The following is a 21,403-nucleotide window of genomic DNA, read 5'->3' as shown; positions in this document are numbered from 1 at the left end:
CTAAACGAATTTCGTCAATGTCAACGACAGTCTATACCTCACTACTACACATCAATGATACAAATCAAAGACACACATCAAAGATACACATCAATGATATACACCACCGATACACATCAATGATAACGGTATCGCGACTTCACGTATTAAAAGCTCAAAGCTCCCGGTTTATCGTACAATTTATCACGAGTTGTACTCTCCTACAGATTCTTGCTTCAACCTATTACCGCTAGTCTCAAACGCCGTTAATATGGACTTTAACACACTCCTGACGCGCCTTACCTGCCTTTTAGCATGAGGTAAACCCGCCGCCAAGATATGCCAACCAATGTCTACTAGTGAAACCACCACCAGTGAAACATCTTCCCCGGTCAGCAATGATGCGAGTTGGAGCTCCAAACAAAGCCACAAGTCATCTCGTGAACACTCCTAGAGTCAATGCCTGCCGCATGAAACAAAAGAACACACTTCGCGAACGCGCCTGTCAGAATGAAAATGTACTCTTTCTTATCGTTTCACTGCTGAGCCTACCCGCCACGTCTAAACGAACCGTATTTTGAGGACACGGCATCATTACCTTAGGGATCAGATGCAGCCCAGCTTGAACCCTGCCCGAGTTAGATTTCGCGACCCTACAAGCAACGCAGTCATCCACAAATCCTCCAGCACACCATGACCGGAAACCAGCAAAAGTCAAAATGCTGTTCATAGTCCCCTCAGCCTCGAGACGAACGACAGGTTCAAAACTGACGGAAATAGGAAGCTAATCCGACGAACTGCCACAACTTAATCACAGTCTCCGGAGGCGATAGAGTCCTGACTAGCCTCCACTTCAAACCCCAAGTACACCAACCTCGTCCTAAAGAAGGAACACTTCACTAGGTTCAAAGAGAAACCAGCACTTGTCACAGCTTCCAACACTGCATTAAGTCCTCCCATACTGGACCGCTAAATCGGTTGAGACAATTAAAATGTCCTCAAAATACTGGTGTATTTGGTACGTGATGGTACGCAATCGCGAACCAAATCACCCAACGCGATCACAATTGTCCTCTGAAAAACCGAAATTGAATTCTTCAGACCAAAAGGCACAGTCAAGAATTCAAACTGCCCTTCAGCTGTTATGAAAGCGGTACTGTCTATAGAATTTTCGTTTACTGTGATCAAATGAAAACCGCTTGCGCTATGGAGTTTCAAAAAATAATTAGCACCCTGAAAACGTGAAGTTTGATCAGTAATCAATGGAAGCGGATAACTGTCCGGGATGGCATTATTGTTAAACTCACTATAGTCAATATGGATACGATCTGAACGTCATACTTCTTTACTAATAAAGCTGGACTTTCGAAAGGAGAACAGCTCGGCCTAATGATATTCACGTGTAACCGTTCTTTAACTCGTGTCGCGTATAATGTCACGCTCATCCGCCGACATTCTATATGCATGCCGCTGTACTGTGCGAATCGAACCAACTCGAATATTCGAACCAATACTAGAGTCGTTGGAAAACCAACTATGAAAAATTCTGAATATCGACCTAAGGTTTCTAAAAGTTTCAATTGGTCACTACAAGTAATGGTCAGCTGAGATGTCAGTCAAAGTCAACTCACACTATCGCTATTTACTGAATTTACATAAAGATTCCCGTCAGACAAAATGTCAGTCAGTTATGTTTACTGTCAAACCCTGATTTAAAATCTCGCGACAACAATATCCAAAGAGGGCAATCGTTAATCACTATACAACACAGAATTTGTCCGGTACTGTATACTCGTGTTTGACCAATACCGGTCATAGTAACAACATTACTAAACTATCGACCACTAAATTTAACAGAAAAACTTTCAACTAACGAGATTCAGCACCAGAATCGTAAACGAAACAAATTAATTCACCTTTGTCCTGTACCCTACCCTTTGGAGGTTGGACACTGCATACGTCCACACGCCGCTTCGTCCACACACCGCTCATCGCGCGTTGCGCCGTCCCCGCTGCCATCGCACGTACACCAGATGGCGATATGACCCGGTTTGCCACACTTGAAGCACACTAAAGGCCTCGCTGCCGGCTGCTGCACCGCTTGACTCAACGTTGAAGATACAGGTGTTCGTCGTCGCATCGATAGGCTTGCTTCTGCATTCAGCTCACTTATGGCCAGCCATTTTTCCGCAGCTCATACACTTCAGTGTCGTAAACGCTATACGTTAAAGCCGCGGGTCAGACTGTGATATGTGAGAGAGTACAGTAGCCACAGCAACCTCTTCTTTGCCCACATCACAATGGCCAGTGATTTGTGAGGGTAGCATGTCATACTCTCGCACGCTGTTTGAGACTGCCACAAAGATGCTTCACCTTCCAGTGCCTTACTTACAGCAAGCTCGATTTGACTGCCTCTCGGGGAGTTTGTCAAAAGCACAAGTCAGCCGTTGCGCACCACGATCTCGCGTCCGTGTCTTCTTTGTCAGGATCATAAGTGGGTAACCACATATACCTCCCTGAATTAGCCTCGGTGTATACAGGGCTCCGAACATAGCACGCCAGTGGTTATCTCCATTGTTCTCTGTGCCAACACCGATCGCACTTCTGATGTCGGAGTCGGGTGGATTTCCCTCGCACATAGTTTTGAGTACCCGGTCTACTGTGGGCTTCAGTGGATAATGTTGACACGAGTAAACACAATTTGTGATATTACGAATTAATTACAACACCGTAATCAATTCACAAGAAAGCAGCTATCGCTATCCCAGTAGGTAGATACACAGCACGGAACGCGGGACAGTTTCAGTATCGTCGGCACCGGCCGACCGCCAAACACAAAGTGAGTCGATGTCCGTCCGCCACGCCTCGACTCGCCCCTTCCATAACGATGCAAAACACTAACTCTGTCGAGCGCCAACAGATGGCGCTGGCGTTCCGGAACCACCTCAGTACTACCAATTCCGACATATATATAAATTCTGATACTGTTAAAATCCACAAACTTTTGTCTTTCTAATTAATCCAAAATTATTTTCTTAGACATAATGGATAGGATAAGTTCTCTGCCGAGGTATAATATCTTACACAACAACAAACAAGTCTAGAATAAAAAAACGGCATTTTATTTAATTACATTTTATTAACAAGTACTATTTTAGCTCAAAGTGCTGGGGTACGATACTTTTTACTTACTTGTTTTTTTGTTTTTACGAACATTGTAGTGTTGAGTTAAAATTATATTTTTTTCCGATAAATTATCGTAATTATTCATTCTATAACTGTATTAATTCAAATATCAAAAGCAAATATAACTTAAAAAAAAAATTTAAGACTTTAGAATAGTTTCAAGAAAAAATATACTTTAAGAGAGTGTAAAATATGTTACGGAAGCCTTGTAATCAACTGTAAAATATTTTTGTTTGTATTCTAGTCGTTGTCACTTCGGTGACCGATGGTTTTTAAATTTTGTGCGATGAAAATAGGGAAAGCGTAACACCGTTATAAAATATTTGGAACTGTTCCAAAAATAATGATAGAAAATCGGAAAATAGTTATAATAAGTTTCATTGTATTGTGTTTTCTTAAATAAAAGCAGTTTTTTTAAATACAATGTGAAATTAATAAATGTAGATCTATAATATATTATAATAATCTTAGTAGGATTGGTAGATTATAAAATTAAAATTATATTATATCATCTTAACGCTATATCACGCACAAAGCAGGCTGAAGGAAACTAGTGTTAAGAAACTCCGTTCCTCACTTTCCACCGAATTCTGGAGGCATTGCGTGTTGAGTGGCGGATGCCGCGCTTTGACGCCAGAGCGAAGAAATGAAAATATAAATTTAAACTTATATTTAATTTCCTCGAATGGGGATCGAACCCAAAACCAGTCGCGTTTACATTCAACCTTTGTATGACTACAATTAAGTATCATTTATGTCATTTAGATATCCATTATAATATACTGATAAAAAATAAATAAAATCAGCTTCACGCTGCATCCCGCACACAGCTGGGTGCATCAGGCAGAGGGAATCTAGTGTTAAGACACTCCGTTTAACACACAATTAAAAAATATAGGTATATTATTAATTTAAATATATTTTTGAGAGTATGAATTTAACGTATGTTACTAACGAATATAAATTTAAACTTGGAAAACTTTTGCAAGACAAACATTAAGACAGTGTGAACTAAGAGTAGGAATAACTAAAAAAAATTACTTAATATATAAAATTTTATTTTTCTCATTGTACCAAGTTACAAAAATAAATATTAATAAATAGACAACAATTATAACTTTTAAGTAACTCTAACATTATTCAAATAATTTTTCATCGGAATCTATCTTTAACGGTTTAAATATAATATTAAATATGTTCGAAAATCTTTTTTTTGGCATCTTTAGCAGGAAATGTGGTTTTATGGTTGAAATGTCTTCTATAATTTCATCGCTGTCATTATTTTGAAATTTATCTATAGAGTCAACGAGGTATGTATTATATTTGGAATTGGAATCTAATGATGTTTTATCAAGTAAATTATTATTTTCTTTATAATCCGTAGTAATTTCATGATTTAACTCCGGAGTTATATATATATTGTTATTTATGATCTGAACATCTTCCGGTTCTTCTTCTTTATCCATATCATCATTTTTTATTATGTCTTGAGTTTTATATTTTTGATACTTGTTTTCTTCTCTTTTAGCGGCATATTCAGATTTTTTCCCGTAATTTTTCTTTTTGGATTTATAATCAAATGTTTTTTTACTAAATTCGGGACGTGTAGCCGAAGTTAACAACCCACTTGGAGCTTCATAAGCAAAATCGGTAGGCTGCCACATGTCACTATTCGAATTCGAGTTATATGTGTTCATTGGTCTACCACCTTTATTATCAGAAGCTGATTCAGATTTATGTGTAATTACAATATCTTTGACTAAAGCATTAGGAAGATTAAAAAGCTGTTGAATTTCAATGTCCAAATCAAGAGGGAAACCAAGTGAAAAGATTGCGTCATAATTTATTTCCATATTCGTTGTTGATCCACCTCGAGTAGGTTTAATATAAGGAGAAATAAATACAAAAACGTGTAAAGGTAATCCTTCTGGAGTGCCTTTGGGCAAAATTAAGCGAGAAGGAAATTCAACTTGAGACCAAATTGATTTTAAGGGTAAAGTATCTACTCCAAATTCAGCATCAGCAATTCTTTTACGAATAGTTTCTAAAGAAACTAAATCATCTGATAATTTCATCATTTCATTTGATGCTCTAGTTATAAGATTAGAACCTATTTTTAAATTATATTCAAAACAATCTAGTAACATTAACATATTTTTCTTTTCAATTAACTGGCCAGGCATCATTTTTGGACCAATGTACACTCTCACTAAAGCTTTCTGCGCAACAAATGATGCAACACTGATCTTAAAAGCGAATGGCTTGCTGCTTAATCTCGATTGACTAATTTTTATTTGGAATTTAGTGTCCACATTTTCAGTTTTTAGCGCATTAGTGACATCAAACTCGAATTTTTCAAAACTAGTCATCATTTTTTTAATTTCTATATTTTGTACTTCCACTCCAGGAAAATAGAGTTGGTCTCTAGTATAGCTAGGTAAAACTTGTAGAGCATTATCAACAATATCGACAATTTTTTTATTCAACTTCCAAAATAGAGGATCTCGTACAGTTGTCATAAAATGTTCCAAAACTGAAGGCTCGCTAAAAATATAATAAGTTTACAAAATCAATAGCTATTTTAATTTCAATTTGTAATACTTAATGTGACATACTGTTGTAAAATATTTGCTGTTAGTATTAGGCAGATAAATTTTTCTAGATAAAAAATAATATTATTTGTTGCAGAGTATGAATGATCTTGACAGACAAATTGATAGGATAAAGTCATATTTTTTGTTAAATTTTATAATTCTAATATACAAAAAGGGTAAGAAAAAATATTAACGTACCTTGTATCGCTCTTTTCGCCACTCAGCAATTTAAAAGCTAGCTTTTCATAACTATTTTCTCCTATTATTAATATCTCCATTAAATGATCAACAATTTCAGACTTGTTATAACCTCCATCTCTCTGTAAATAATTAAACTTTTTATAATCATTTTAGAATTTAGAAAATTATAAAAATATAAAAAATAGAGTATTATATTTACCATGTGAAGGACCACGGTAGGAATATTATTTTCAATATTTTTCAATAGCCGTATAGTCTCAATGTCACCGTTAGTCGATGAGCGACTAAAGTCTTTACCATTTGAATATATAAGCATAGGATCATAAGAATACAAATCACTAAGATTATCCCAATCGAGTCCTTCCAATTCAGGTAATCCATTTGAATACCTTTCTAGGTTGTAACGGGCCATCATCTGCTTAATTACATGATATAGAGATTCTCCATTACTATTTGAGTATCGTGAGTTACTAATCCAATTTATAATTCTCATTTTTTTCAAAAAGTAATAGGAATTTAGACCAACGTCTTCATGAAAGTAAGCCAACTTGTCGTCACCCTCATCGTAAAAGCTTGTTGTATAATTCACATCTAATATGTAAGAATTGCCGACGTTACGAACGAAATCACTTAAATCTGTCATGCCACCTCTTATTAGCGATGACGCTTTTAAAATAAAATCTTTTCTAACGAAATAATTCGGCAACAATTCGTACGGGGCCGGTATCGATATTTTTTCAGTATCACGTCTATTTAAAATTGCAAGATATATAGCGTCGACGAACAGTCCACAATTTACATTTTGACGCGCCCAGCAAGCGGCTTTATAAAATGTATCAAAATCTTTAGCGTAGAAAAGTACTTCGTATATAATTTTAAGCTCATTAAAATGTTCTACATTATATTCTGAAAATATTTCCCCTCTTCGCAATAAACCTTTACTAGCTCTTAAATTCTGCAAATTATCTATGACATCTGGATCCTGCAAAACAGAAAAAAATTATTAATTTTAATCACTATTTACTGAATAGCATAGTATAGGTTATTTTAGGTCATAGTAAAAATTTTCCTATATATTACCAAATAAATTCCATTATAAGGATCTAATTTGAACTCTTCACTTAATCGTGCTATAACAGGATCTTCACTTTCTTCGCAAACATTTTCAAATATTGGAAGCAACAATTTTTGTGTATTTACCCATCCAACTGGTACTGTAAATAAGCGAAAAATAAGCTTACAAATAGATAAACTCACTCTCTTTCTCTCTCTTCTTTTCTACCACGCCCCACAAAGAACTCACTTGTCAAATTTAGATTTTCTACTTGCAATATTTTTCAGGTAAGCGTTTTTTGTCAATTAGAAACGGAAAAGTTTTGTATATACATATAGATAAAATAGTTAAATTTCATATTATCTAATATATTATTAAAATTTATTTCTAATACTTATGACAATCTATATCAATAGAAATATAAATTATATTACTACAAGATAATCATAAAATAATTCTTACCAGGACTCGTATCGATCGAAGAAGTGGGTTCTTGTATAATATACCCCCTAACTTGCAGAACTAGTGCAACTAAAAATAATGTTATTTCTCTCATTTTGAATGAACTTATGAATATCTTCAAAATATGTCTTTCATTTTATACTATTGTATAAAATAGTTCACTGACACTATTTGTTTCAATTACGAAACGATAAGTGGTTGAACGGACTATTAAATACCATGACAAAATTATTACGTTGGAATGACAAATTTTATTAGGTCGATAATCCTCGTTGTTTATAATAATTAAAAGCATTATTATATTTATTTTATTCAATCTCTATATTACTCAATTCTCGTGTGATATATGTATTAAGAAGTTTTTATCGAATTTTATAATTGACCTCCCATATTATAATCTAAGCAAAACCATTTAATTGTAGATATTTAGATGAAGAAGTTACTTGCTATAAAGGTAGTAAAACCTACTAGCGAAAAAGAAATAAAAATAATGATGAAAATTAGTCAAGTGGGAGCCGGACTCACCCACCGTACCAATACCGTACCGTAATTAAAGTACTACTTATAAAAGTTACCTAAACTCATTTCGTGCCAAATTTCAAATCTGTTGGTTCAATTTCGTACAAGACGCACCAAAAAGGATGCATAAATGCATCGTATCTTTTGATCGCGTAGATTTAGAAGTATTTTTTCTATGTGCAAAGGCACTATGAACCAATTTATTTGTTATTAAATTCAGCTTGATGCATCTACGCATTCTCGAAATAAATAGTCTTGACAGAAGGACAGACAGACAGCAAAATAAGCCTACAAGGGTTCCGTTTATTTCCTTAAGAGGTATGTCAAGTAAGTTTCTGCAATAATCATAAAATCGCATACTTAACTATAAATAACTCATTATTTAACGAATATAATACAAAAGGTACCTTGTTATTGGAATAATACGATAATTCATTATACAAAATAAAAACAACTTTCAATAGATAAGAGCATTAAAGTTCATACATGTATTAACAGGTTAGGCATATTAATGTATTTAAAATAAATTACTAAAGTTATAATGTTGTTATTGTTGTATATGGTTTAATAAGCGTTATACTTAAATAATTATTTTTGATTTATTATCCTCATCTGAAATTCTTTTCTCAGCGTGCTACTGTAAACGCGTACATTCAAGAATGGGAATTGAACCCACAAATTGTGACTATGAATTATTGAATATTTGAACTTTGAATATTTGAATTTTTGAACTTTGAATTTTTGAACTTTGAATTTTTGAACTTTGAATATTTGAGTTTTTGAACTTTGAATATTTGAACACTCCGCGCGGTGCTGAGTTTCGTTACTCAACACGGAGTACGTTCTCCACAATTCGGCGGAAAGTGGGGCAAGAAAGTGTCTTGATCGGAACGTAGTTCGTAAGTAGTAACGTAGTAATTTCAGTGTGTACGTAGTAATTTCAATATTATTTTAAAATGGATCTACCCAGATCAGAAACGAAAACGATGTAAAGAAAAGGTTAATTAGTTTAAACATTACATTTTGCGATGTCGAGTATATAACTCAACTTTTAATTTAAGGTTACTTTAAAACCGCCATCTGTGGCTGAGAGGAGGAAACAATTCATAAGAACCGCGTCATTTAGCGTAACGTTAATTTAATGCGTGAGAATATTAAGCGAAAGCTGTGAAATGTAATTGAACTGTTCCAATCTGCCTCTAGATGGGGTATTTTAACTTTTTATTTTTTTATAAGATTAATATATAAAATATAACAAATAGGTAGTTATATCGCTCAGTACTCCCTTTTTATTTTAGTACATATTCTAGTCTTTTTATTTTAGTATAAAAATATGGTAGATAAAAAAGTTTGTTTCCATTTTGACTCAAGCTGAAATGAACAGGCAGTTGATTGGAAAACGCAATGATATGAAAATGTATAACAAAACCAGTTAAGTGCGAGTCGGAAATGTCTACCGAGGATACCGTATCGAATTCAGGATTGTGGGTCAATGGGAAGTATAATTTGTGAAAACTTAAGTTTATGGGCGTAAAATTACATGTCGGCAGCGATTCCGAAAATAATAGATTTTAAATAATATAATATAGGCATATAAGTTTAATAACTTCATTTTTAGTTTTCATTTTTAACCGACTTCTGTAAGAAAAGGAGGTTGTCAACTCGATTGCTTGTATGTTTGTAACCTCAGAACTTTTGAATGGGTGAACTGATTTTGATGATTTCTTTATTTGAAAGCTAGTGCTTGCCGTGTGGTCCCATTTTTTTCTTGGTCCATTTCTGACAATGGTATCTGTGAGAAAATCACATAAGCTTAAAATTTCATTAGGTACGTGCGCGACAAATAGACGAATAACTCACTATTACCAACCGACTGCGATAATAGTTTGGTGAAAAGTTGGTTAGGTTCTAATTATGAGTTGAAATTCGTCGTCGTCGTCCGATTGAAATTAAACAAGTTTGTTTTTTTTTGGTAGGAAAATATAATTGTACTTTAATAGTTACAAGGAAAAACATTGTTAAAAATGGTGTCAGAAATGAGATTCCTCATCGTTGCATTTCTTTTTCAACCAGCTTCAAAATTCTTTTTTGAGAATATAAAAATAATAAAAAAATATTTTTTATAATTTTGAGGGCGATGCCAAGTAAGTAATTTTCTTGACATCGACTTCAAAATTATAAAATCTTTCTTTAATTATTTTTGATTAACAAAATCAAAGTACGGTTGACTTTATGTTAAAAATTAATTTGTCCTATAATTTGAAGTAATAAAAATATTTTAATATTTTTTACCTTTTAATTTTTGTTGAAGATTGTGCATCCGTACCTATATTATAAATTCGAAAGTAACTCTGTCTGTCTGTCTGTCTGTCTGTCTTTTACGCAATCAGGGCCAAACCGCTAATTTAATTGTGATAAAATACACATATAGAGATACTTGAGGGTCTCGGGATGAACATAGGACACTTTTTTTTCTCATATTTGTAATATTTTCGATATATATCAATATATTAAAATACTTATTAATTTGACATGCAATTTATTCCGCCATGTTTATAACAACCGCCGTTGCTAAGCAACGATTTGCAAAGTTTGCTGTTTTAAGAAAACGTCACCCAAAATTAATTTGCTTAATGCATACATGGCGCGCGCCGATATAGATTTGTATACATTAACAAAAATTAGATGATTTCTATAATTTGATATTCGTCCTTATGAAAATAAATATAAGAGTCACTTTTAGCATTTCATCTTGATGGAAATTATAGTTTACTGTATAACATTCTAATAAATAATTAAGATGTCACTGATTCCAAATGACCTAGCCTACGAGTGGTATAGTATGACCGACGCGAACGGGCAGATGACTTTGATGATTTTGTAAATTTTTATATATTTTCGAATTACTATTATTTTTTATGTAATTATTTGCTTATAATTAATTTATCTCAGTTCGGTTATCTATACCGATGTTATACACTTAAAATATCGTAATTTTAATCATTTGGGATTTTATTTAATATTGTTCGGAAAAATTAATAATTATTTAATATAGAAAAATGTTTAGTACGCGCGCACGGCAAACTTTAGGTACTTTTTCTAATATTAAGAATTTCCTTTAGTTACTTTTACTTCTTTTGTTTATTCATTTCGGTTACTCAGATATTTTTTCTAATAATAAATCTCCACTTATTATTATTATTTTTTAACTTATTTTAATTATTTAGGCTTATATTTTCGCGGGCGTAGCCGCGTCCGGGCCCACTAGTATAGATATAGTTTTGAAATGACTGGTGTTTTTAATTATATATTATTTTAAATTGCTTACATAGTCCATTTAATATATTATTATTTTATTTTTAATTTCAATATTTAACAAAAAATATCCATACCTATATTATAAATTCGAAAGTAACTCTGTCTGTCTATCTGTCTGTCTTTTACGCAATCAGGGCCAAACCGCTAATTTAATTGTGATAAAATACTCATATAGAGATACTTGAGGGTCTCGGGATGAACATAGGATACTTTTTTTTTTCTCATATTTGTAATATTTTCGATATATATCAATATATTAAAATAATTAATTTGACAAGCAATTTATTCCGCCATGTTAATAACAATCGTCGCTACGCGTTGCTAAGCAACGGCTTGCAAAATTTGTTGTTTTAAGAAAACGTCACCCAAAGTGAGTTTGCTTAATGCATACATGGCGCGCACTGATATAGATTTGTATACATTAACAAAAATTTGATGATTTCCATAATTTGATATTCATCCTTATGAAAATAAATATAATAGTCACTTTTAGCATTTCATCTAGATTGAAATTATAGTTTATTGTATAACATTCTAATAAATAATTAAGATGTCACTGATTCCAAATAACCTAGCCTACGAGTGGTATTGTATGACCGACGCGAACGGGCAGTAACTTTGATGATTTTGTAAATTTTTATATATTTTCGAATTACTATTATTTTTTATGTAATTATTTGCTTATAATTAATTTATCTCAGTTCGGTTGTCTATACCGATGTTATACACTTAAAATATCGTAATTTTAATCATTTGGGATTTTATTTAATATTGTTCGCAAAAATTAATAATTATTTAATATAGAAAAATGTTTAGTGCGCGCGCACGGCAAACTTTAGGTACTTTTTCTAATATTAAGAATTTCCTTTAGTTACTTTTACTTCTTTTGTTTGTTCATTTCGGTTATTCAGATATTTTTTCTAATAATAAGTCTTCACTTATTATTGTTTTTTAACTTATTTTAATTATTTAGGCTTATATTTTCGCGGGCGTGGGCGTATTTGAACTATACGATTATTTATTAAATATATTTATGAAATTATTTTCGGTTTTCAATAGAATTTGTAAGAAATTTAATTAATTAATTTAATTTAATTTGATTTAATTTAATTTTTTAAAGAAAATAATTTAATTTAATTTGTAGAAAGTATAAATGGTAGATATCAAACAAATAAAAGATATTTATAAATATTCAATCCATTTATTTTATAAATTTAAATACAATTCATCAATTTCTACTCAGTGAATATAAATACACATAATTACATACATACATATATATTATAAATATCGCCATATTTTAATTATTTTTGTTCAAAAATCGTAAACGTGGGTGTCGCGGTCGATTTTCTTATTGATGTCTACGTCAACAAAGTAGTCATCATATAAGTTAACAGACTTGTCAAGCATGTCGTAGGTTCTCAGCACATAACGATCCCAACGGGTTTTCATTTCACAAACTTGCTTTTTGTGGTAAATGATGACATCCACAAACTTCATGTTAGGTGTGAAGAATTTGGTGAGGTCGATGCGACGGTCGAATGGGAAACCAAGAGGCATTTTGTCGAGAAGCACTGTTGATCTGAAGTCGACAAACATGTCTTTGCGGGTTGTGTCCAAGATAGAAACATTCACGTTATCGACTAATTTAAGTGGAGTGACGATGACATAGAGCCACATTTTCATACCACCAACAAGACCTTTCGGTAAGAGAAGCCTAGTTGGGAAACCGGTGTTATAGTTTCTGAAGTCTTTGATCAATAGATCTCTCATATCGGTGACAGAATCAATGGTCTTCCAAAGATCACGAGTCATGATGCGATCGCGTATAAGGTTGTGCATGTCAATTGAATTTCTTACAATAGTGTTCTTGCCAGTAATTAGCTTGTAAAGGAAGGAGTCGATTTCGACGAAGTTTAGTCGGTTCTCATTGATATCTATCAAGCGGCCCATGTGGTCCATTTTAGGTCCTAAGAACATTCTTACGACACAATCCACAGCCTTGTCCGATTGTACATCAATTATTACTTTGAATGGATCATGATTAAGACGGCGCTTGCGGACAAAGAATACCATATCAGCTTTAGTCTTTTTAACTTCATCGTCGGTTAAAGTTACGGCGTTGGTCATATCCATTAGATAGTCTTCGAAGTATGTGACGAGTTTATCTACTACAATGTTGTCGATCTTAACACCAGAGAAGAAAAGATCTTCATGAGTGTAACTCGGCAGACGCAATTTGAATAGCATCAAGAAGTGGCATAAGCGTTTTTGTAACTGGTAGAAAACTGGATCACGGAGAGCAGTTTGGTAACTGTCCAATACACTGGGGACAACGAAGTATCTACAAAAAGAGAAGTTAGTTAATACTTATAACATTAGTAACTCAAATTTGGAATAATTTCCTCTTATGACATTCAAAATGTATTATTACAGAATAATCTTACTTGTCTGAATTCAATGTGTTAAGACCAACTGCAGCTTTCATTAAAATAAGTAAGTAGCGATATGCGTCGACTTGAACTTTGGAAATATCAACCTTGTCAACTGAACCATAAATTAATTTGCCTAGCATTTCAATGTCGTCGTATTTGGTAATTTCTAGTCTCAGTCCATTAATCTGGAAAACAAGTTAAATTTATGTATATAATTGTAAATATTATTAATTTGCTAGAATAAATAAGTATGATAAATATAACGTATTAACCTCAATGTATCCCTTTATGATGGCTTCGTTAATGATTTTCTCATAATCCATAGCAAGCTTCATCACACCGAAGTTCTTGTTTTCGTCAAGAACATAGTTATTTAATCTTACTGGAAGTTGAACACCATTGTGGAGCATCATCCAAGGCCAGTAACCTTTCCTAATAACTTTGTTCCAAGAGAAGAGAGGAATATCTCCGAGACCGTTTGACAGGCGCTCTAAGTAGTATCTAGCCAAGATCTGTTGGTAGACATACATTGTAATTTCCCATCTTCTGAACATGAGTTTGTTGTTCATTACATCATCTTTCATCCAGAAGGGATAGTCAATGTGGAAGTAGTAGTAATAAGTGTTTAGATCAATGTCTTCAGTAAAGTACCTAAGTTGGTCATCATCGTTCAAGTAAACACGTTTGTCGTAAACATTTTCATCAATAATGTAGATGCCCTTTTCTGTTTTCTTGATTCCGTAGAAATCACATAATTTCCTGTCAAGTAATCCCTTTCTCATTTTGAGCAAATAAGCCTTTTGGATAACATCACCACGGACGAAGTAGAACGGGTAGATTTCATATGGAGAAGGAAGAATAATTCCTTTGCAGTCCTCACGATGTCTTACAGCGACCGTAAGAGCATATACGAACATACCCTCGTTAAGGTAAAGACGCATCCAGCAAGCGGTCTTGATGAATGTGGCAAAGTCCTTAGCGTAGTATAGCATGTGGAACATCTTGACGACTTCCTTCATTTGACGATCAACATGGAGTGTAAAGATTTCTCCACGTGGTAAAAAGCCAAATTTCAGATGTCCTAGGAACGATTTAACTACATCTTGCTTCTGTAAAGTAAAATTAAGCGACTATTAGCAGAGACCTTTTAAAAATATATAGTATACATGCAGTACAATTCTTAGATTGCAAACAGCGGCGTTGAGTTCCGCCACTCAACATGCAATGCCTCCAAAATTCGGCGGAAAGTGGGAAACGGAGTGTCTTAACACTAGGCTCCCTCTGCCAACCCTGTATGCGGGAAACGAAACGTGAAGCTGAAAAAAAAACAATTGTCAAATGTAAGATATGGTTACCGTGTAAAGTTCGACGTTGTTTTCTATTTTGAAATTCATGCCAATTTCCTCAATTTCTTTATACATGACCGGGTCCATAATGTGGTTTAGCAACTTCATAATGAACATTTGACGTTGCTTGATATCCATACTAACTGAAAAGAAAAATAATTTCACATAAATTCTCTTTTTTTTATAAATTCGTTCAACACGCAATGACCCAAATTCAATTGGAAAGCGGAGAACAAAGTGTTTGACATAAAGTTGACTTTGTCTATCCCGCTACATGCGGAATAAGCCGTGAAGTTGAAGAAAAATAAAGTATTAAATAAGAAAATCTTACCGATTGTAGTGTCATCGTAAACCACATGGGTTGCGGACAAAGCCGCAAGCCCTAGCACTAAGCAGATGATTGTCTTCATCTTTCACGCTCCAGCGCGGACTGAAGATACATCCAATTCCTTCCCATTTTATACTATAACTTAACTGACTTTTCTGACCTTTTTCATACTTTACATTGTATCGTTGTTTGTTTCAGATATGGAGGTGTTATTCATAAGGCTATTTAGGTGAAAAGTTATCGTTAATGAGTGAAATTATTTATATTGACTTACGATAAGAAAATATCAATAATAAAAATATAAGCTTTTCTGATATATTTTATGATTTCACATCAGTATCAGCAGTCTTTATGTGTAGGTACTAGTGTAAAGAACAGTCGTGGAGTTAAGAGACCATTTGTTGTTTGAGACTTATTAAAATTTATAAAACTAAACACGAACATACAATTCTTAAACCTAATAAAAAGTGCTGTAAATTAAGCTTATATTATTATTGTAGCTATATTATTCATATAGAGCAAACATATTTTTTTATTTAGTAAAAAAATACCAATACTAAAAATAATAGAAATATTTAATTAAAAATATTTTTTAATTATTTATGGACTTTTAAACGTATTATAGTTTATTTATATTAAATTCACGCTGCAGCCCGCACGAATCAGGGCAGGCTGAGGGAACCTGGGAACCTAGTATCAAGAGACTGTTCTCAGTGAAGCCCTCCCGTATTCAACTATTAGATATTTCATTTCTTCAAGTGGGAATCGAACGTACAACGTCTTGTGTTTATGCCTGCCACGTTTGTTTATATTACAGATTTAAAAACTGTGTATATTATTACATTTCAATTAAATTCTTTTTAAATATTTTCTGTTTTTATATATTAAATCTTTTTAAATGTTAAAGTTAAAATTTTAAATATATGAGGCTCTGCAAATTCGTTTGTATGGACTATAAAACGTAAAGTCTTGTTGTTCCTGTTTTATTAGAAATTTACATAAATTCTTTATTAGAGCTGCCCCCTACATTCCTCTAGAAAACTATCCTTTTCAGCTTTTTAGCCCTGCTAGTTATGGTTGTGGCCTGTTTGTTAACCGCTCAGTAAATAACGGAAGGATTTTTTATGTATAGAATTTATATTATTAATAACTTTCAACAATATAAACGTGGCGGAGGCTGCGAAGGTGGAGGCATGGGTTCGATACGCGTTCCCGGAAATTAAATATTTAATGTTTTAATTTCGTTACTCTGCTGTCGAAGCAAAACACGACGCTGAGTTCCGCCACTTAACATGCAATGCCTCCAGAATTCGGTGGAAAATGGAGAACAGAGTGTCTGAACACTGCTACATGTGGGGTAGAGCGTGGAGCTGATTAGAATATATAATATTGTAAAATTTAATTCGCTAAATTATTTCCTATATAGCTAAACAAAAAAGAATAAATTAATCTTTGTTTTGATTTTCTAATGTTATTAAATTACTGATTTAATAACCGTAATTAATTGCACTTTAAAGGAAAATTTTTATTCTACTTCCCACCAGAGGAGGTTTTCAATTCGATCTAACAACTTTTTATCAATTTAATATTTTATAAAAAAAATAATAAAATAAATAAATCAAATTTATTTCAAATAAATAAGAGTGATAAAAAAATATGCAAATGTATCCCTTGTTTAGAAAAAGAATCTATACATAAATTTAGTTTTTTTGTCTGTTTATCTTTTTGACAGTATGTCTGTTTGTGCGTTTGTTTACGCTGATTTCAGAATCGGTTAAACCGATTTAAGTACAATTTTATATTAAGGCAAACCTCCCTTAACTCTTTAAAAGGTTATGGTAATGAAGTATTCCGTGCGACAAAATTGCTACAAAATATTTTCATTTTGAATTGGTTTTCATTTTGAATTGATTGGACTTTCGTTTTCAATGTACGGATATAGTCGTTAAAAGACAATGTTAATAAAATACGAAAATGATTCAGATTTAGTAAATAATTTATTGTGTAATATGCACTTGCGAGTGGGTTGCTAGACTTAAAAAAATCTAATAGACCTTTCCCTCTGGTGTCTAGGCAAAACGCGGCGTTGAGTTCCGCTACTTAACACGCAATGCATCCAGAATTCTGCGGAAACTAGGAAACGCAGTGTCTTAACACGAGGTTTCCGCTGCTTTTCGCTGGATACAATGTGATGCTGATTCTATTTTATGTTTTTTCAAGACTGATAGTATAGAAACAAATCGAGTAGAAACAAAATAGTATAGAAAGAAATAAGTCAAAATGTTTAAAGAAGAAGTACAGAAATATTATTTTTTTGCATAATGTTGTTGAGTATACAGGGTGGAAGAGGCAGCGCTCCTTTTCCTGAAACTGCATATAGGGTAAAATATTTCAAACTCAGAGCTAAAAAAATTAATCAAGGTACCTCAACAGTTTGGACGCAGGAGTTTTTTTTTATTTCACGATTTTTATCCATACCTGTATTTCATGTGACGCACACATACGTGTGCGACGTTGCCGCGTTGATAGGTAAGTATGTGCGTGTTTATGTTTACTTTACAAATGGCGTTTTATTTTAAAACGATAATTTTTCTTATTTATTTTGTTTGAAAAAAAAATTTAGTTTTTTTCAAAATTAACTCTTTCATTTTTGGGATTTTTTTTATTACATTAGGCTTTTATAGAGTAGTTAAAATTGTGATTTCATTTAAAGTGGTGCTGACAATTCCATCCTGTATATATCTCAATCTCTCTTCTGATGGTATTTTTATTAATACTTTTAAGCATTAAGTTATAACATTGGTAGGGTAGTATACATATATTAATAATAAACATTTTATAAAATCGTAAATATTTATTTATTCACTCATTAATCATTATTATGGCTGTACAAGCTTATGTAGATTCAAATAACTTACATTTAAACTTGGATATTTTTTTCGTCTGTGGCAACATTTTTGGTTAAAAATAATCTATCGTTTAGACATCAAAAGTATCTACAAAGTCTGTGTCGATTTTGGTGTTGATGTCAAGGTCAGTGAAATAGTTATTTACCATTGGCGTTTGGTTGAAGTAGCCGTAATCTTTGAGCACGAAGCGGTTCCAGCGAGTCTTCATGTCGCAAACGCGAGTTTTATGGAAGATCATGACATCCAAGAATTTCATGTTAGGAGTGAAGAACTTGGTGTAATCAATGTAACGGTCGAAAGGGAAACCAAGAGGCATTTTGTCAAGAAGGACTGTAGACCTAAAATCTACCAATAAATCTTTGCGGTTAATGTCGAGAATGGACATGTCAATGTTGTCAATTGGTTTCAGTGGTGTAACGATAACGTAAAGCATCATCTTCATTCCACCGACAAGACCTTTAGGCAAAAGTAGCCTTACTGGGAAGCCAGTGTGGTAGTTCCTTAGATCTTTAGCCAATAAGTCTCTGATGTCAGTCATGGTATCAAGTTTCTTCCAGAGATCGTTAGTCATAATACGATCGCGGACCATGTTATGCATATCTATACTCTTTCTAACTATTGTGTTTTTGCCTGTTGTAAGTTTGTATAAGAATGAGTCAAGCTCAACAAAGTTAAGACGGTTTTTATTGAGATCAATCAAACGACCAAGAACGTCATATTTGGGTCCCAAGAACACTCGTACCACACAATCAGCTGTTTTGTCCGATACAATATCCATTGTAACTTTGAATGGTTGATGGTTCAGACGACGCTTGCGTGCAAGGAATACCATGTCACTAGTGGATTTTTTGAGTTCTTCGTCTGTCCATGTGACCGCATTAGTCATATCCATTAAGTAATCATCAAAGTAAGTTACAAGCTTGTCAACAATTATATTGTCGATTTTAACACCGGGGAAGTACAGATCTTCGTGAGTGTAAGAAGGCAGACGCCTCTTGAAGAGAATGAGTAAGTTGCATATACGTTTTTGTAATTGGTAGAAGACTGGATCACGCAGGGCGGTTTGGTAGCTATCGAAGATGGAAGGCGTGACGAAGTACCTGCAACGCCATAAATACAAAGGTTAGTTTCGTTTAATCTTAATACATTTTATCAATAAGTTCGATGTACATAAATTATTTGTGTTTTACTTAATACTTACGTGTCAGAAGATAACGTGTCAAGACCAATAACTGCCTTTATTAACACTAGCATGTAACGGTAAGCATCTACTTGAATTTTTGTCAAATCCATCTTTTCAATAGTGCCGTATACAAGCTTCCCTAGAACTTCTATGTCCTTAGATTTGGTTAAGTCAAGTCGGATGCCATTAATCTGTAAAAAAAATAAATTAATATTATATTCATTGGATATAGTTAAGAAAATGTTACGTAATATATAACAACAAAAATTTTAAGAACCTCAATGTATCCTTTCATGATTGCTTCAGTAATAATCCTTTCATAGTCTTGTACCAGTGTAGTGATGCCTACGTCGTTTTGTCCAACTACTACTTGGTTGTTAAGCCTGACAGGTAATTGTACACCATTGTGAAGGATCATCCAAGGCCAGTATCCCTTTCTTAACACATTATTCCATGAAAATTCAACGATTTCACCAAGACCGTTAGACAGACGTTCTAGATAGTATCTAGCTAAAATCTGTTGGTAGACGTAGAAAGTCAGCTCCCAACGTCTCATCATCATCTTGTTGGACATTATATCGTCTTTCATCCAGAAAGGAAAATCAATATGGAAGTAGTAGTAGTAAGTGTTAAGATCAATATCCTCCGTAAAGTACCTGAGTTTGTCTTCATCGTTTAAGTAAACTCGCGTATCATAGACATTCTCATCGATAATGTATATTTCTTTGTCAGTTTTCTTAATGCCGTAGAAATCACACAGTTTCATATCCAGAAGGCCCTTCTTCATTTTAAGGAGGTAAGCCTTTTGAATAACATCAGCACGGACGAAGTAGAACGGGTAGATTTCATAAGGAGGAGGAAGAATAATTCCCCTGCAGTCCTCACGATGTCTTACAGCGACCGTAAGAGCATATACGAACATACCCTCGTTAAGGTAGAGACGCATCCAGCAAGCGGTCTTGATAAAGGTGGTGAAGTCCTTAGCGTAGTAGAGCATATGGAACATCGTAACCACTTCTTTCATTTGGCGATCGATGTGGATTGTGAAAACTTCACCACGAGGCAAGAAGCCAACTTTCAAGTTATCGAGGAATACTTTGACGACATCTTGTTTCTGTAATAAGATAACTTGTTATTTTAGAAAGATTTTCATTTTACAAAATTTAATTTAGGGGTAAAAAAAATGTTTTCAACTTACAACATAAAGATCAAGATTTGTTTCGATTTTGAAATTTCTGCCAAAGTCTTCAACGTCCTTGTACATGACTGGTCCCATCACATTATTAAGCAGTTTAAGGATGAAGAACTGCTTTTGCTTGACATCCATATCCACTGAAGAAAAGAATATATATTTCAATGACGATAGAAAGGAACATTTAATTGCTTATATTACATAATATAATTTTTTATATATTTTCTTCTTTCTCCTTCATGAAATTGTACATTTTACAATTATAATGTTTTAGTTAAAAATATACTTAACTGTAATTTACATTCTAAAAATAAACTAGAGACATAATTAAAAAAAAACTGCCAATCTTACCGATAGTTTCATCGGTGACATCGGGACGGGCTGCGGCAAGAGCCGCCAACCCTAGGACCAAGCACACTACTGCCTTCATAGTGATGCTGACGAACTGTGCTGCTCCAATGAAGAAGACCTATTAAATACCTTTGTATACTGACCCTGCTTGACATTAACGATCGTAAGTTTTTAGATAATACATTAATTTACTCATCTTAAAGAGTGCTGATAAGTTATCATTGGAAGAAAGTAGCTTCTTCGTGCATTAATAGCATTTATTTTTATGATCAAACTTGCATCTCTCATTTTAATTTTTATTATGGAACGTAGAAATTAAGTGATTTTCCAGTTTAGTTTCCTCTCT

General features: G+C 33.4%; 3 protein-coding genes across 3 annotated transcripts; all 3 read right to left on the bottom strand.

Moving 5' to 3' along the window:
- Positions 1-4,301: 4,301 nt before the first annotated feature.
- LOC146538949 (arylphorin-like) lies at positions 4,302-7,570 on the bottom strand. Its single transcript, XM_085185932.1, has 5 exons — positions 7,477-7,570; positions 7,041-7,174; positions 6,160-6,942; positions 5,958-6,079; positions 4,302-5,709 (listed from the first exon to the last, which is right to left on the bottom strand). Exons 1-5 carry the CDS (start codon positions 7,568-7,570, stop codon positions 4,302-4,304), a joined length of 2,541 nt encoding a protein of 846 aa, XP_085042058.1.
- Positions 7,571-12,504: 4,934 nt separating this feature from the next.
- LOC146538948 (basic juvenile hormone-suppressible protein 2-like) lies at positions 12,505-15,573 on the bottom strand. Its single transcript, XM_085185575.1, has 5 exons — positions 15,426-15,573; positions 15,104-15,237; positions 14,021-14,857; positions 13,761-13,933; positions 12,505-13,657 (listed from the first exon to the last, which is right to left on the bottom strand). Exons 1-5 carry the CDS (start codon positions 15,502-15,504, stop codon positions 12,628-12,630), a joined length of 2,253 nt encoding a protein of 750 aa, XP_085041701.1. The 5' UTR covers positions 15,505-15,573; the 3' UTR covers positions 12,505-12,627.
- A 2,689-nt stretch (positions 15,574-18,262) lies between these two features.
- On the bottom strand, positions 18,263-21,243 carry LOC146538947 (basic juvenile hormone-suppressible protein 2-like). Its single transcript, XM_085185576.1, has 5 exons — positions 21,058-21,243; positions 20,713-20,846; positions 19,792-20,628; positions 19,533-19,705; positions 18,263-19,431 (listed from the first exon to the last, which is right to left on the bottom strand). Exons 1-5 carry the CDS (start codon positions 21,134-21,136, stop codon positions 18,402-18,404), a joined length of 2,253 nt encoding a protein of 750 aa, XP_085041702.1. The 5' UTR covers positions 21,137-21,243; the 3' UTR covers positions 18,263-18,401.
- Between the last annotated feature and the right edge of the window lie 160 nt (positions 21,244-21,403).

The sequence above is a fragment of the Heliconius melpomene genome, chromosome 5 (genome assembly GCF_056956725.1).
Source record: "Heliconius melpomene rosina isolate 202511_hmr_F chromosome 5, ASM5695672v1, whole genome shotgun sequence".
Classification (NCBI taxonomy): Eukaryota; Metazoa; Arthropoda; class Insecta; order Lepidoptera; family Nymphalidae; genus Heliconius; species Heliconius melpomene.
This window is presented reverse-complemented; position numbering and strand designations above follow the sequence as displayed.

Coding starts and splice junctions, on each gene's coding strand:
- LOC146538949 (XM_085185932.1), bottom strand. CDS start 7,570: ATGAGAGAAATAACATTATTTTTAGTTGCACTAGTTCTGCAAGTTAGG. Junction 6,080..6,159: donor CTACCGTGGTCCTTCACATG/GTAAATATAATA, acceptor AATTATTTACAG/AGAGATGGAGGTTATAACAA. Junction 5,710..5,957: donor GGCGAAAAGAGCGATACAAG/GTACGTTAATAT, acceptor TTATATTTTTAG/CGAGCCTTCAGTTTTGGAAC.
- LOC146538948 (XM_085185575.1), bottom strand. CDS start 15,504: ATGAAGACAATCATCTGCTTAGTGCTAGGGCTTGCGGCTTTGTCCGCA. Junction 15,238..15,425: donor TTACGATGACACTACAATCG/GTAAGATTTTCT, acceptor TTTTCTTTTCAG/TTAGTATGGATATCAAGCAA. Junction 13,934..14,020: donor TCATAAAGGGATACATTGAG/GTTAATACGTTA, acceptor CTTGTTTTCCAG/ATTAATGGACTGAGACTAGA.
- LOC146538947 (XM_085185576.1), bottom strand. CDS start 21,136: ATGAAGGCAGTAGTGTGCTTGGTCCTAGGGTTGGCGGCTCTTGCCGCA. Junction 20,629..20,712: donor CAAATCTTGATCTTTATGTT/GTAAGTTGAAAA, acceptor ATCTTATTACAG/AAACAAGATGTCGTCAAAGT. Junction 19,432..19,532: donor GACACGTTATCTTCTGACAC/GTAAGTATTAAG, acceptor ATGGCGTTGCAG/GTACTTCGTCACGCCTTCCA.